Here is a 14,250-nt window from a genome sequence, read left to right on the forward strand (position 1 = left end):
CACTTACGATTGCTGCAATTTTTAACATCATCTCATGACCCTGGGAGCTCACTCATGATGACTGAACCCTGAAGTCAGGTCATACTGAGTTGGTTTTATTTTCCCGTAAAATTTCCTTCTGCTGCTCCTATGGCTCCTTCAGCAGCCGTGACCAGTTGCAGCCTGCACGTTGGTGTGGAAAAGCTTATATTACACAACTTAGGATGATTCGACAGCAATATGAGCATTAACCTGTTCTTTGTTCCTCTTCCAGCTTTTAAAGATATCCGTGCACTGTTGGACAACTGTGCTGCTATGGGGAAATTCAGAGCCTAAACTATAATGGATAGTCCTGGGGAACAAGATCAGTAATGCATCTGGGGCTACAGCTCAGCCTGTCTGCCAGCATGGATGGGAAGAGGCTGACATTTTCTCTTAAACAATGGCTTTTCTTTAGTTGAAGGGCCCAGACTTTTTCTGTTCTTCCTGGAGCTAAAAAAATTGATTTCTCGCTTTACCAAACAGCTGAAGACCAGGCAGAAACAGAGACTAATTGTAACAAATGACTGCTGTGTGTTTATAAAATGCACGACTTAAAATAGCTCTTAGAGAGGGACCGAGATGTCTTTTGATGCTGATTTAAGCCTTTAAAGGAGACGAGTCAGAGGAGCTGAATACAAGAGTCAAATTAGATCAATGCACAATTGCTGGTTGTCATGCTTAATTAAGAGCTCAGGCCCAATCCACGGCCTTTGAAGTCAATGGACAGACTCCCACGGACTACACTGGGCACTGAGTTAGAGCCTAATGGCAAAATGCTGCTTCCTGCTCTCCTTGTGGAGCTCAGCAATGACATGTGGTCAGCCTAACAGGCGGGGTTTTGAAGTGAACTGGTCAGAGAAGCAGAATAGCAGCACTGACTCTGATCACTTTGATTCAAAAATATCATTTCATCCTCATTCTAGTACTCAGGCTTAAATGTCATTGACCTTGAAAGGGCTGCTGAATTTTTTCAACGTATTTGCAATTAAAAGAGAAGCAGAGGAGTCTCAGCTCCATCCCCTAATTTACAGCACTCTCCCAGTTGCCATATATGCTTTGCATGGTACAAATGCCACAGCTGAAAAGTCCTCAAGAAATTTCAAGTCTCACACAATCTTGTCATGCTACCATTTTGTCTTAGTACCATGACATTGTGCCAATACGTGATGGTCCAGACTCACTGTTCATTAATGAAAAGTGGTGAGGGGAGACGCTAGGGTTGGCAGTCCAAGATTTATTTATTTTTTTTACTGACAATATGCAAACCTTTTACTGACTATGAAAGTTTTTGTTTGTTTGTTTTTGCTAATGTAAGTGTTACATAACGCAAATAAAACCCTTCTGCCAGGCCCTGCAGAGCAGTAGCAAGGGCTGAGTTTGAATTTTGGGGTTTAACACCAACCATAGTAAAAAGGTGTGGTTATCAGTAAAAAGTCTGAAAATTGTCAGTAAAAAAACCAAAAACAACTTGGGTTAACAACTCTGCTTGGCTGCAGCTATGGTTTTACACTGTGCTGCCCCCATACCAGGGATCCCCTACTTACCCCCACACCTTGATGTCCCTGACTGCACCCTGCACCTTGTTACCCCAGCCCAGCCTCCAGCCTTACCCCTGCTGGCCCTGCTCCACTTAACTCAGTGCAGACTTGTGCTTGACACCTATTTCCCATCCCAGCCCTGCAGCTGTCCCAGCTGCACCACCCCCTCTCTGTCCTGCCCCGTGCTTAGACTGCTTAGGACGGAAGGGCTCTGCCTACACAGTTTACCGGCAGGCAACTGGACGCAGCAGCAGCACACGCGTGGGGAGGAGAGGGAGTTAGGACGGCTCCCATGGGTCACAAAGCCAAAAGAGAGGTCCTGGCAGAACATGGAGCTGTACTACTGCTCACATACCAGGTGGCATTGCTCTCTCTACTAACACTTGCATACAGCCTTGTTCAAACAATGGATCTTCAATCAAGCTCCTGGTTGTTTCATTTTTTAAGGACAGCTCAATTTTTATTTATTTATTTTATTTATTTATTTATTTAAACATGGACTGTCTGTAAATTTACAGACCCCTGACAACCCTGGAAGGTACAAACACTGCTATGCTGTTACAAATGCTCCATTTGTCGCATAAAAGAAACAAGTACAGGGAAATCATTCAAGGACCAAGTTCTCCTCTCAGTCACCTCACGGCTAAATTCGTTCCTCAGGTACAAAGAGAAAATGGCTTTTCATTTCTCTCAAAATGAATGTTTCCCCGAAGTCTTTGTTTCTGGCTTTTAATTGTTAAACATATCTTGGAAGGCAAGGCATCTAACACGATCACAAAGTAATGATTGAAAGCTTTTAGTCTATGAATGATTTCTGAAGATTCTCAACCTTCCCCATCCACAACAAAGGATTTATTTGATATATATATATATAAAACAAAACCCAGAAGATGATCAAATGAAATCAAAACTTATTTTGTTAGGTCCCCGAAGACAGATCTCACTGAAATGGAAAACAACCTGGAGGGGTTCTAAGACATTTCATACATTATTAACTCACCTCGGCATTACTATTGTTCCCTTATGGCACAGTCTTGTGTGCATTCTTTTTTTTTTTTCCTCAAAAAGAGTTGTAGTTTGTAAATTAATCTGGGGAGACAGCCATGTATTCCCATTACAATATTAGAAAATACATCTCATGCCCTTAGACTGATTTGAAAAAAGTGTGTGTGCACACGCATGCGCACATGTGAGCGTACAAGACATGCTGCACTGTTACAATAATTGCAAGCATTCTTCCAAGACGTCCAAATAACCTGCAAGCAAGATGCTGCACCTGGGAATTGTCAGTCGCACATACGACCAGCTTGGCTGCCTTTCAACTCCTCTCTATGGATCAATACATCCTAGCTGGCATAATTAATTCCAGGCAGTATTTATTAAAAATAATGCATCAAATCCAAACAGTTACTAGACACTTGCAGAAAGGCAGGGCAAAATGAGCTCAGCAAGCTTTCTTTTCTTCCCCACTATTTTCTTCTCTCACTCCAACCACCATTTTCCTGTTCCTCTTCAAGGGAACTGCTGTATCGCAAAAGCCATGTGACTGAAATGGGGCCAGATAAAGGAAACGTCCAGGCTATTTTCTAAAAGCCATAAAAACCTGTCCTTGGCTGAAGCTTGACAAGGTTTTCTTAAAAGGGCTAAACAAGATTATAGAAGATGCCGAGAGCTGCTTAACCAGCTCCCCACTAGATGGCATCTGGGCCCGTCTTCCGACGAGACAAAGCTGATCGGTCCTTTTCCATTTACTTGCAAATATTCCTTGCTGATGTCTCCTTACCAGGGGCGCTGTATTGATTCCAGCTCCATCTAACCGAAGGCCAGTTTTACAGACGTGCAGCCCTATTTTGCCACCATTAGTCACACTGAGACATAGCCTACCCGGCAGGCAAGCATCCATGTGTCCAGGATTATCAAAACATTTTCTGCTGAAAAAAGAAGGGCCTCAGAGGCACAGCAGTTGAATGAGCTTATTACAATAGCGTTATTGTGCTGCTTTGCTTCCCGTGCTGCACGCTGCCCGTACAACTGAACAAACTGAGTGTTCAAAACGTGACGTGGCTGCTCTGATGGATCAGCATATGGAATAAACACGGCACTTGAATGCTTCCCGTTTAGTGGGTATATTCAGACCCAAATCTTGAAGCTTTTGTTTAGACCAGGGGTGTCGAACATACAGCCTATAGAGGCAGGGCATCTGCCCCGTGGGGCTTCTCACGGTTAACCCCCACCAACAGCTCCGACAGCAGGGTTGGTGGGGCTAGCACGGGGAAGGTGGTGGGGCGCGGGGAATTAATGCCTCTATTGCTTGCCCCGTCACCAAATTCTCAATTCCCACTGGGGACAACTCTGCAATGCGGGGGGGGGTGAGCAGTGGCGGCATTAACCCCACGACTGCCAGGCCACTGTGGTCAAAGCCAACGTTTGCCTCACTGCCACAGGTGAGTCGTCCAGCCAGCAGGAAGCCCCATGGTCTGGATCGAGCTTGAGGAGCAAACGAGACTTAGCTTAGACTCTACTGGTGCTGCACATAATGGGAACAAGACAGACTAGCAGGACAGAGGAGAAAGAAGAGACACGACTGCCTTGCACGCTTGTGAAGCCCCAAGCCCTCGGACGCTCAAATAACACGTCCCACCGATCAGACTATTCCATGGACTACTCTGCTCGGGAGATTAACACCCCAAGTCGGATTTATTTCTTCCCTGATGGGCAAAATTTATCATTGTCATGGTTGTTGCTACCATTGTTATCATTGTTCTTCAGTAAGACCTAAAGGTTCGACTGTGGGAAATAGCTCTTCCTTTTTAAGTTACGGTTGGCTCTTCGTTTGCTGACCTCTCCTGAAGCTGGTGCCAGCGCTTCCCTGCACAGGAGAGCCTAATCCCAAAGGTCTGCAGAGTGCACATTTGTGCTCAGTCCAAGAATAAGCCCAAAAGATAAGAGGTAGTGTAATCCTTCCAAATTCATGTCTTAAAGAGGAAGTCTACTTCACAATCAAGCCTATTGAGGTTTCCAAGACAATCTGACGGGAAACATCACAATGAGTAATCAATCACCTTTTTAAAATGTGCAAAACAGAAGTAAACCCATTCGCTCTGATTGCAAGCATTTGCTTTCCAAATACAAAGGCTTTTCAGGGCTTGAAAATATTGAAGTCTCTTCTACAAATATTTAATGTTACCTAATGCTCTGATGAAAAGTACACCCATTTGTAAAACAAGGTATCTGGAGATAGGAAAGTATTGAATGTCTGTAACAGACGCATTTCTGTAGAGAGGTTATCCTGCGAAACACCTGCTGGTAGCAATTATTACAGCTCAGTATGCAACGAGAGCAAAGAAATGTGGTTATCCGTGCAGAGAAGGGAAGATATTTGGAAAGATTTTTCCCTGATTTTTTTTTTTAAAGAAATAAATTAAGACCACACACACACAGATCCCCTTCGCACGTTGGAACATGCAGACGGTCAGGCTCCAATTTCTTTTGCAATAATACAAACCCAGTGAAATCGCTCCCTGATTATATAGTTATCCAGTACACCAATGTAACAGAGCCCAGCCCCTAACAGATTAGCTCTTATCAGTTCTAGACATTTCTGAATAGGAAACTCGACATCAAGTTTCTTTACAGAAACCAAACACATTGGAAGCCAAGAGCAACAAGGAAGGTGCTTGCTCCCCGCCGTATGAATTCTGCAAGGCGTCGGAGCTCGCGTCTGGGATGACCTCACAACGCCAACAAACAACTAGACAGAAGTCATCCGACTACTACAATGCTACTTTTGTCCGAAAAATATTGTTGCCGTCTGGCCAACTGCTGCGCACTTACCGAAATTCAAACAATATGGTGCACAGCAAATGACTGCCCCAAGAGGGGCAAGATTCATCCAAGTGGGGTGGGGTGGGGTCAAACCTACCCACCCACATACCCTGTTTGGCAATTCAGAGCTGGCAACTGCAATTTTTGAACCACCACTCATGCAAGGAGAGCAGCACGTTGATATTAGTGGGGGTTTTATGGAAAGATCACATTATACTGTGAATAAAACTACCTAACTAGGATCAGATTATTTGGGATGTGGCTGCTTTTACAGCTGATCCCCCCCACTCCGTTTTCTGTATCCAAAGCTCCTATTGAAATTCAAGGGAGATCCCCAGGAACAGGGACTGGAGGACTTGATCTTAACAATATAGAGATGAAATTTTCCTTTGAGAAGGGGACAGCAAGCGACCCACACGAGGCTGACGATGTGCATCGGATTCATGCTGGTTTGCCACAAAGAGATGAATTTCAACAACCATACTTTTCAAAGAATCGAGCTGACTCAGTTCAAACCTAGAGACCCGATACTCTGTTACTAACTAGTAGCCCTATAATTGGTAGATTGTACTTCTGTTGTTTTCCTGGTGTTAAATATTGGTCCAGAAAAGAGCATGCACGTGCAGGGGGAGGATTACCGCACTGCAAAAGTTAAAACAAACTACCATAGTGACTCAATTCGAAAATGAGCTTTTCTCCCTATTTAACATGGGGGGAAAAGCCCCCTGTCTAAGAATTGAGTATGAGGGTGGGTGACGGGCAGGCGCCTGCTGTAGCTTGGGCTCTGGCCCCGGGGTCAGGGCTGTAGCCGTAGCTGCAACCTCTGCTGGCCACCTCCGTCCCCACTACCACCTTTACACCCCCACCATATCCCTCTGGAGCCTCTTCCCCCATCTTTCCCTCCCCAATAGGGTTTGCTCCCTGATCCGTCCCTCTCTTCTCCCCTTACCTTTGCTCCATACCAGCAGGGTCCATCTACCCTACAGCCTGGGGTATGGAGCATGGCTCAGCCTCGTGGCTGCTACAGGGGCTGGGGCTGGGCTTCATGCCCCAGGCTAGAACAGGGATGGAGCCTGTCAGTGCAGAGCAAGCGTAAGACTGGGGAGATGGGGGAGCAGGGGTCAGGGGGAAGCAGGGAAGAAGAGGCTGTGGATGAAGGGGGAAGTGGGGGAGCAGCAAGGGGCAGGCGCAAGCAGGAGGCAAGCTGCATGACCTCCCCACACCTGCAGTGGTGGGGAGGATGAATTAAAGATGATCCTCCAATAGTTAGTTTCTACACATGGAAAGTTATACCAAATTTATAAATTTTCCATGTACAGAATCTAATTATTGGGGGGTCGTCTTAAATTCAGGGTTGCTAGATTTGAGTAAATATGGGAATTTGCACATTAAACCTTCAGATTCTCTTTAAAAAAGGTTGGTTTCCAGAAGGGGAACAATGAACCTGTGCCTTTTATGATATGAGAGAGAGCCCAAAAGAGTACATTTCACTTGCAGAGTTTCATGGCTCCCTACTTCAGTTTTACGCTTACAATATACAGAACAAAGTGTGCCATTCCCTACTTGAGTTGACAAACTGTTTGCAAAAAATCTGGGGTAGGACTTTACTCAGCGCTGTTGAAGTGGGTATTAAGTCCTTAACAACGATAGTTTTTCTTCCCAATATCTGACTATAATGTGTTCCAACAAAGCAAATAATAACAATAAAAAAGACATAAGGTTTTGAATATTTTGATTAAAACTAGGTCTTGGCTACTCAGGTTTTAGTCTGCCGTGCTGTTACAATCCTATTAGGTCCCCTGCCCTCCAGCTGAAAAGTGTAGATAAGTCCTCAAAATTAAATGAAAGAAAAAAAAATAGTAAATGAACTTTAAGAAACCTTATTCATTATAAAAAAAGTGAGAGTTTAGCTTTCTTTGCAGGTCATTATGTTGCTTCCAGAGCAGGTCAATTAAGATACCAGACCAATGACTAGAGTGCCTTTGTATGAAGAGGCAAGGCGTGTTATGCCAAAACCAGAAAGCTGCATTAAAGCTGTATCAAAAAAATCTCTCCCATGTAGCAAGTTACCCCTTGGGCAGCTCCCTGTAAATCTTACTCCAACTACATCACTTTAAATAGTCACTTATGCTTCTATATTGACTTATAACAATAGTACTAACCCTCTTTTCAAGACTGGAACAAAAGAGCATGCTTTCAGGTTGCCTGAAGGTCTCCAACACCCTTAGGAAGTTGGCAAATCAGAAAGAAAAACTAGAGGAGATGGATATGCTGTCATGCGAAGGCATTGCACGCAGGGCCTACTAGCTTACAGGTCTGTTGGGTCGCAGCTAAAGAACATTCCTGTTGTTCGTACAGAAAGCAACCAAGGATCTGGGGTGCGGGGATGGGAATGGAAGAAAAGTTTTGGGGGGGGAGGAGGTTCTACCTTCAAACTCTGCTGTTGCGTTCAAAAAAAAAAAACCCCGCGCTATCTGCTTAAGACTCCCCAGCGTCCTTTATAGGTGACAGACCCCAGGCAGAAAGGTTTGCATGTGATTAAGAGCCAACTTAGGTCTCAAACCCAAGATTCAGAGTCAGTTCAAGAGTCTGTAGAAGCCTTTCCCCAAAACAGCACAATTTAACAGTTGACAGAGGGAACCACACATACGCACACACGCACCACCAACGACATAGTGGTGCTTCTTGAGACACTACATTCAACCACAAACAGCCATCAAGGATATTAATACAGTCCCGCAAGTCAAGAGTACATCCCTTGAAAACTGATATGTAATAGGAAGAAAAAACCAAAAAAAACCCAACCCGTGGGCTTGTGCTTTTTTCTGTTGCTTTATTAAATTCGAAGACGACCTAAGAGCTGCATTTATCCTTGCCTTCCTCCCCACTCCCCTCACTGCCTGCTGCAAAAAAGGAGAGGGCTTCTGCTTGGTATTCTTACCTAAGAAAGATCAGTAATAGCAAAATTTGCACCCCCCGCCCCTTTTTTTTTAAAGGACACTTCCTCGAAGGACTGGAGACCAGTAGCTTCTTCTTCCATATGCTGACGTAGATACAGAGCACCTACTATAATTTTACATTGAAGTGGTTGAGCCAGACAATTGCATCAGGACCAGCGGAGTGTATCGCTGTGATCCCTCTCCTCTATATTTATGGACTGAGTCGTTATATGGTCCATGGTCTGTTCTGAGTGACCACAGGCACATCCTGGAGAGTTTTAAATTTTCCATTTGTGCATCAGTAGTTGAATCTCTCTGGACCGTACTCTAAAGCAGTGGTGGCTCATCCTATCCAGCTCTACAGGCCAGACGAGTTGGTTTGCAGGTCTGATTTAACACAGGGTCAGTGTGCACGTGCAATCCGGTGCCCCCGTCCGACCCTGTGTACCGCATCTGGAAGGTGGGGCCCCATCATCCAGCCTGACGGGCTCTCCCCGGGTCCTGAAATTTGGCAGCAGGGAAGTGGTGGCAGCATTGATAGCCAGGGATTTGGGAGCTGCAGCACTTAACACTGGCACCACTCCCAAGCCACCGCAGGTGGGATCCTGCCACTGGTCCCCTGCTGTCAAATATTCAGAGAAGCTGAGTATCACTGATCTAAAGAAAAAAGGCAGGGGTGTCAAACATTGCCTACAGGTCAGATCCAGCTTGCTGAGCAATTTGTAAGTGGGGGGCATAGCTAAAGGGGGCATGGCCTGCTGTGGTCTCCAGGGCCCCTGGGCCTCAGTGGACATGGTCATCAGCGGCAGGAGGATGAGCAAGGGCTGTACGAAAGCCTTGCTCACCCTGTAGCCTCCAGTCCCTCTGCCACTTGCCCTGCTGTTGTGGGTCCCACTGCAGCAACCACCGTCTCCACCATCATCCCTGCCTCAGCCACAAACAGTCCTGCTGGTCCCCATCACCCCACTCCATGCCCCATGTCGCATCCAGTTGTGTGGTCCAGATACAGGCTGAGTTTGACATCCCCGAGATAAGGAATTTGAGCCCTTATCAAAAAGTTGTTTCTTTCCAACTGTTTGTCAGGCAAGTTTACCAGGTGTCAGTAATAACAACCTAAAATCCAGGGGGTTTGAAAAGTCGGCCTAAATGCCCTTTCCTAAGGGCCAGCAATCCCTTTCTCAGTGCCTTCAGTGTGATTATCTGGCATTCTCCTGTTACTGAGCATCTAATTCAGTGGTCTCCAACCTTTTTAAGTACAAAATCATTTATTGAATTAAAGTGCAACCCAGAATCTACCTGTGCACTGCACTTTGCACCCCGCTGCAGCTTCCCTGGGAGCGGCATGACGCCACGTGCATCCCGCTGCAGGGCGGGCTCGTGGTGCGGCGCATCCACGCTGCAGCAGGCATGTGGCATTGCGCCGCTTCTGGGGCAGCTGCAGCAGGCAACAAAGTGCAGCGTGCAGCGGCCACCGCCTCCGTCCTGTGCACAGATTGGGGGGCACGTGCCCCCCGGGCCTCTGCCGGGGTACGCACAGTGGTGGGAGCATCCCCATGCCCCTGGATGAGCTGCCTGGGCTGCAATCATCCCACCACCTGGCCTGACTACTGATCTACTTGGAATAACCAAGTAGGCAAGACCTGCCTAATGGAAAATCTAAGCAGGTATTTGTTACACGTCATGAAGCAACAGAGAGAAGCACAGGTCCTCCTGTTTTAGCCTGCTGCTCATCGCCTTCAACCAAGAGCACCATTTTAGTGTGGAGACCCATATATAGCATTGTTGTTAAGCTAGGGTCCAACGTGAGTCAGAAAACCAGATGGGTGTCTAAACACTTGGAGAGAAAATGAAGAATACCCAGTGCCATCATAACAAACAACCATGCAACACTTCATGCAAACCACCAGTGAGCACAGATGAGAACTAGGTAACACTTTGTGAGAACAGAGACCAGGTAGGGGTGGTACAGCTGCAGACACACCTCGGTGACACAGAAAGACTGCTTACCCTCGGGTTTAGTGGTAGTACCATCTTTAGGCAAATTTAAAAAAAAATAAGGAAAGGGTTAACAGGGAAGAGTTAGTGATACCAACAGTGCAGAAGACAAATCATCACCTGCTAGCAACAGGCAAAGGAATTTGCTTCGTAGCCAACCCAGTCTATGTGTCATTTAAAAAGGAAGCCATACAGGAAAAGAGCAGAGGGTGTGCTCTGCTTTAGAAGTAAGGCTAAATACTGCACTGCCTCCCTCACGTATCCAAGCTTCAGAAACTCAGGCAAGGCAAACCAGCATGCAGTGAATTCAGGTGTTCTCTCTGAAGGTCTCGCTGCACTGAGTCTAAACCTGACATCTAATATGAAGAATCATTAAGCCACAGCAAAAGCTTTGCAACTACACTACTGAACCAGATGCAGCCAGGAAGTTTAAGTCAAGGCAAAGGTTTTGGCAAGAAATGAAAAGGAAGGCTGTCTATGAAATATGTCCTAATATAAATCAGGCACGAGTGTCCGTTCCGCTGGACGGAACGGCTGAGATGAAGCCCGATTTCCAATCGATTCAGCTAAGGTTCAACCATCTACATAACTTAAGGCAAGGGCACCCGTTTTCATACCTATTAGGCACCTGAGTCTCTTCTCACTTAACCTGGTGGAATCAAGGAAGTCAACAGAGTTACATCAGTTCAAGGCTGGTGAAGTCAAACCCTAGCTCCGGTGACTAGCTCTGCATGGGTTGGTCAAATGCAAGCTATGGAAGCAGACTTGTGAAACGAAGCAAGTAATGTAGCACCCGGTTTAGATGCTTCTGACCTGCGTGTCCTCATTCAGAGAGCCTACAGCGCTGCCCAGACCGCAAGTTCCCCAGCAAACAAATTTTGCTCCATGCACTGGGAACATGTGGGCAACGAAAACTGACCAAGAGGGCTTAGAGAAACAGCACGAGACAATTTAAGCTCAAAGAAAAGCCTGTGTGGGAGAACGCAGGTAGTCAATGGCAGTCAGGCCCTCCTCTTTGCCTCTCCATTCCTTACTTTCTCAAAAAGAAAGGTATCCAACTAAGACCCTTTTGGTCCTACCTAAAGCATGGAACAACTCAGAAAACCCCTGAGGAGAAGTTAAATGGAGGTGGGTCCTGCAGCCACTTTCCCCCTTCACTGCCACAGAAGCAAAGCAGCATCTCTTCTTCGCAAAGGAAAAGTGCTATAGAAAAAGAAGTAGAGGACCTATTTCCTGCAAGGCCTGCTTTTTTGGGGAGTGCAGTTAAGTTTCCTTAACCCTAATGGGAGAGGACAGCTGATGGTCCCCTCATTGAAGACCTGCTTTACCTATCACACTGCTTAACCCTGAAGAAAACATACAGGACTAGTCCCAGACTTCAGAAAGGAGAACGTGTAGATTTACCTAGCGATGCATATGAGCCAGGTGGCAAGGCCGCAGCAGAGCTGAAGGGGGTGGAGGCTCCAGAAGACGTTGCTTTGGACTTGGCACTGGCCGCCGCGTTCACATCAATGTCACTGCGAGATCGCTGCAGAGATCCTGGTGTCGACACGGATTTTGTGCTTACTGTAGAGGCTGCAGGCAGAGACACAAAGCACAGAGCCATGAGGATGGATTCCTTTGACGGTCTGCTTGGAAACATCCTCTCAGCCTAGCTCCCTAAGACAGTCCAGGTGTTCCTGACTGTGACCATGACTGTAGGGCTGGCAGACAGCAAACAAAAAGGCCACAAGTAACTCTGCTCTCCCAGGGGTGGCATGGGTAGCCCTTTGCTGCCTTATATGCATCTCAGCCTTGACCTGCAGAGACCACTTATGGGGCAGTTCAGCCTCTACAGTGGATCCAAGCCTGCTGAGATACGCGACAAGGGCTGCCAATCAGCAATGGGTCTGAAGGTGGTTTCATGCAGTAAACACTCACCAGAACTCAAATGGCAAAACTTGACCTAGTTCATATGTAGAACTAGTCCCGAGCTAGTGAAAACACGGGACAACTCCTGAGCTCTGCTGTCTGAAGCAGACACCTATTTGCTGGAAAGTCTTTCTGGGGGATGGGGGAATCAAAGAGGCACCACATTACTTGGCTTTGTTATTACATGGCTCTGAATGACCCACTGCACAGTCATTAAATGACTGCACATCTCATACTGGTCTACCAGGGTGACTTCCCAGATGCCATTCTGCTGGTCCAGAGGCTACTGAACAGCTAAAATGTGTGCAACGCCCTGTTGGCATTCTTGCTAATTGGCCTAGGTTTTTGCCTCTACCTTAAATTTCATATTTCAAACTTTTCCCCATTTTTTATTGCATCGTATGAGTGACTTATTCGTTCAATAAATAAATATGGGATACTTTGTCTATGCTGGGGTACATAGAGGAGATTACATAAAAACATGGAGCCCTGTATACTAGAAACCAAGCAATGAATCACAAATTGTTCTGATCTGCTAGGTCTCCTTGTCTATGCAGTTGTCAGTGTGGTTAAAGCTGCCTGTTTCTAACTGTGAGGTGGTAAAGACATCTCTTGGCTGCACAGCATTGCTTTATTAGGAGGATGTACTTTGGTGATCAGCCTGGAATTTAATACCATCAAAGATCATAGAAATCATAGAAAATAGGGGTTGGAAGGGACCTCAGGAGGTCATCTAGTCCAACCCCCTGCTCAAAGCAGGACCAGCCCCAACTAGATCAGAGGATGGGCACAGAGGATGGTCTCCATCATATGCAGAAACACAGAACTGAAAGAGATACATCTGGCTAGACTAATGGTCCATCTAGTCACGGTCCCAGCTTATGACAGGTATTACTTGGTTGTACAATACTATACCCTGGCTAGAATTCCCAGTAAATCATTCTAACCTTGCCCTTAAAATGGAATCAAATGAAATGTATTTCAAGTGACTTCAAGTAAAATGTGTCATAGCTTTCAAATGCATCAGGATTTGAGTCATTTATGGGCCAGATATGTTGCATTGATGACTGGTACCAATTTATTTAGTGTGAAAGTCTTCTAACATAAAGCTCTATTTTTCCAAAGGATGACTTCACAGTAAAAGGAGGTTTCATTATAATCAGAATCACTAACTGTATGTTGGAATAGTCAAAACTTTTGCTGTACTTCATTACAAAGGTCCTGCCATGATTGGCTGTATTTCCTTGAGATCCTGCTCTCACCTCTAGATGTAGTGCTCCCAGTAGGACTTCTTTTGGCAGATAACGGACGGCTAGAAATTAAAAAAAAATTAATAAATTTAGTGAAGTAAAATGGATATTTGAGTCACTCATAACAGAGACTATAAAAGTGCTGTCATATTTTAGTGCAGAGAGGCAAGGATTTTATGCATACTGGACTGAGAGTTGGGACTGTTGTTCGACAAGGTCTCCATAATATTTTCAGACACTCTTCTGCATTTGCAGCCAGTTACCTAAAATAATCCAGTGTATTTATAAGAATAAACTAGGACATGCCTCACATCGCTCTAACACTTTTAAGGTGGAACAAACTTTTTGAGTCTCAGGTCTTTGAACTGTGTCCCTTTAAAAACAGCCAAAATCTAACCATGTAACAGGAAAGCTATTTATTTTGCAGCTGTATAAGTTCAATCTTCCTTGGCTGCTTCTGCTCTTGCAAGGGAAAGAAGACAGACGCACACAAATGCTTGTTCACTCCCCCACCCTAAGGATAAGCATGAGAAATTTTCAGGCTGAGTGTCTTTTAAAATGACAGTTACTGTCTGGCTGAGAATGAAAAGCCTCCTCTCCACTTCCTAATGGAGCCAAAACTACCATGTTTATTCAAATATAAGATGACACTGAATGTAAGACAACTCATCAATAATTTGATTCTATATATGGAAAATGTGCATAAATTTGTTATAATTTTCTAAGTATAGAATATAATTATTTGCCTTGAATTTGTCCCCCTCCCACTGC

General features: G+C 45.5%; 1 protein-coding gene across 11 annotated transcripts in view; it reads right to left on the bottom strand.

The window, feature by feature from the left end:
* Window positions 1-14,250, bottom strand: part of CLASP1 (cytoplasmic linker associated protein 1) — a 251,743-nt gene that overhangs the window by 93,350 nt on the left and 144,143 nt on the right. For all 11 annotated transcript variants that reach the window (XM_025209361.1, XM_014521987.1, XM_025209362.1 and 8 more), the window contains 2 exons: window positions 13,492-13,541; window positions 11,723-11,893 (listed from right to left, as the gene is read on the bottom strand). In XM_025209361.1, coding sequence (XP_025065146.1) covers window positions 11,723-11,893; window positions 13,492-13,541 — 221 coding nt within the window. The remainder of the gene's footprint in view (window positions 1-11,722; window positions 11,894-13,491; window positions 13,542-14,250) is intronic.

The sequence above is a fragment of the Alligator sinensis genome, unplaced genomic scaffold, assembly GCF_000455745.1.
Source record: "Alligator sinensis unplaced genomic scaffold, ASM45574v1 scaffold1133_1, whole genome shotgun sequence".
Classification (NCBI taxonomy): Eukaryota; Metazoa; Chordata; order Crocodylia; family Alligatoridae; genus Alligator; species Alligator sinensis.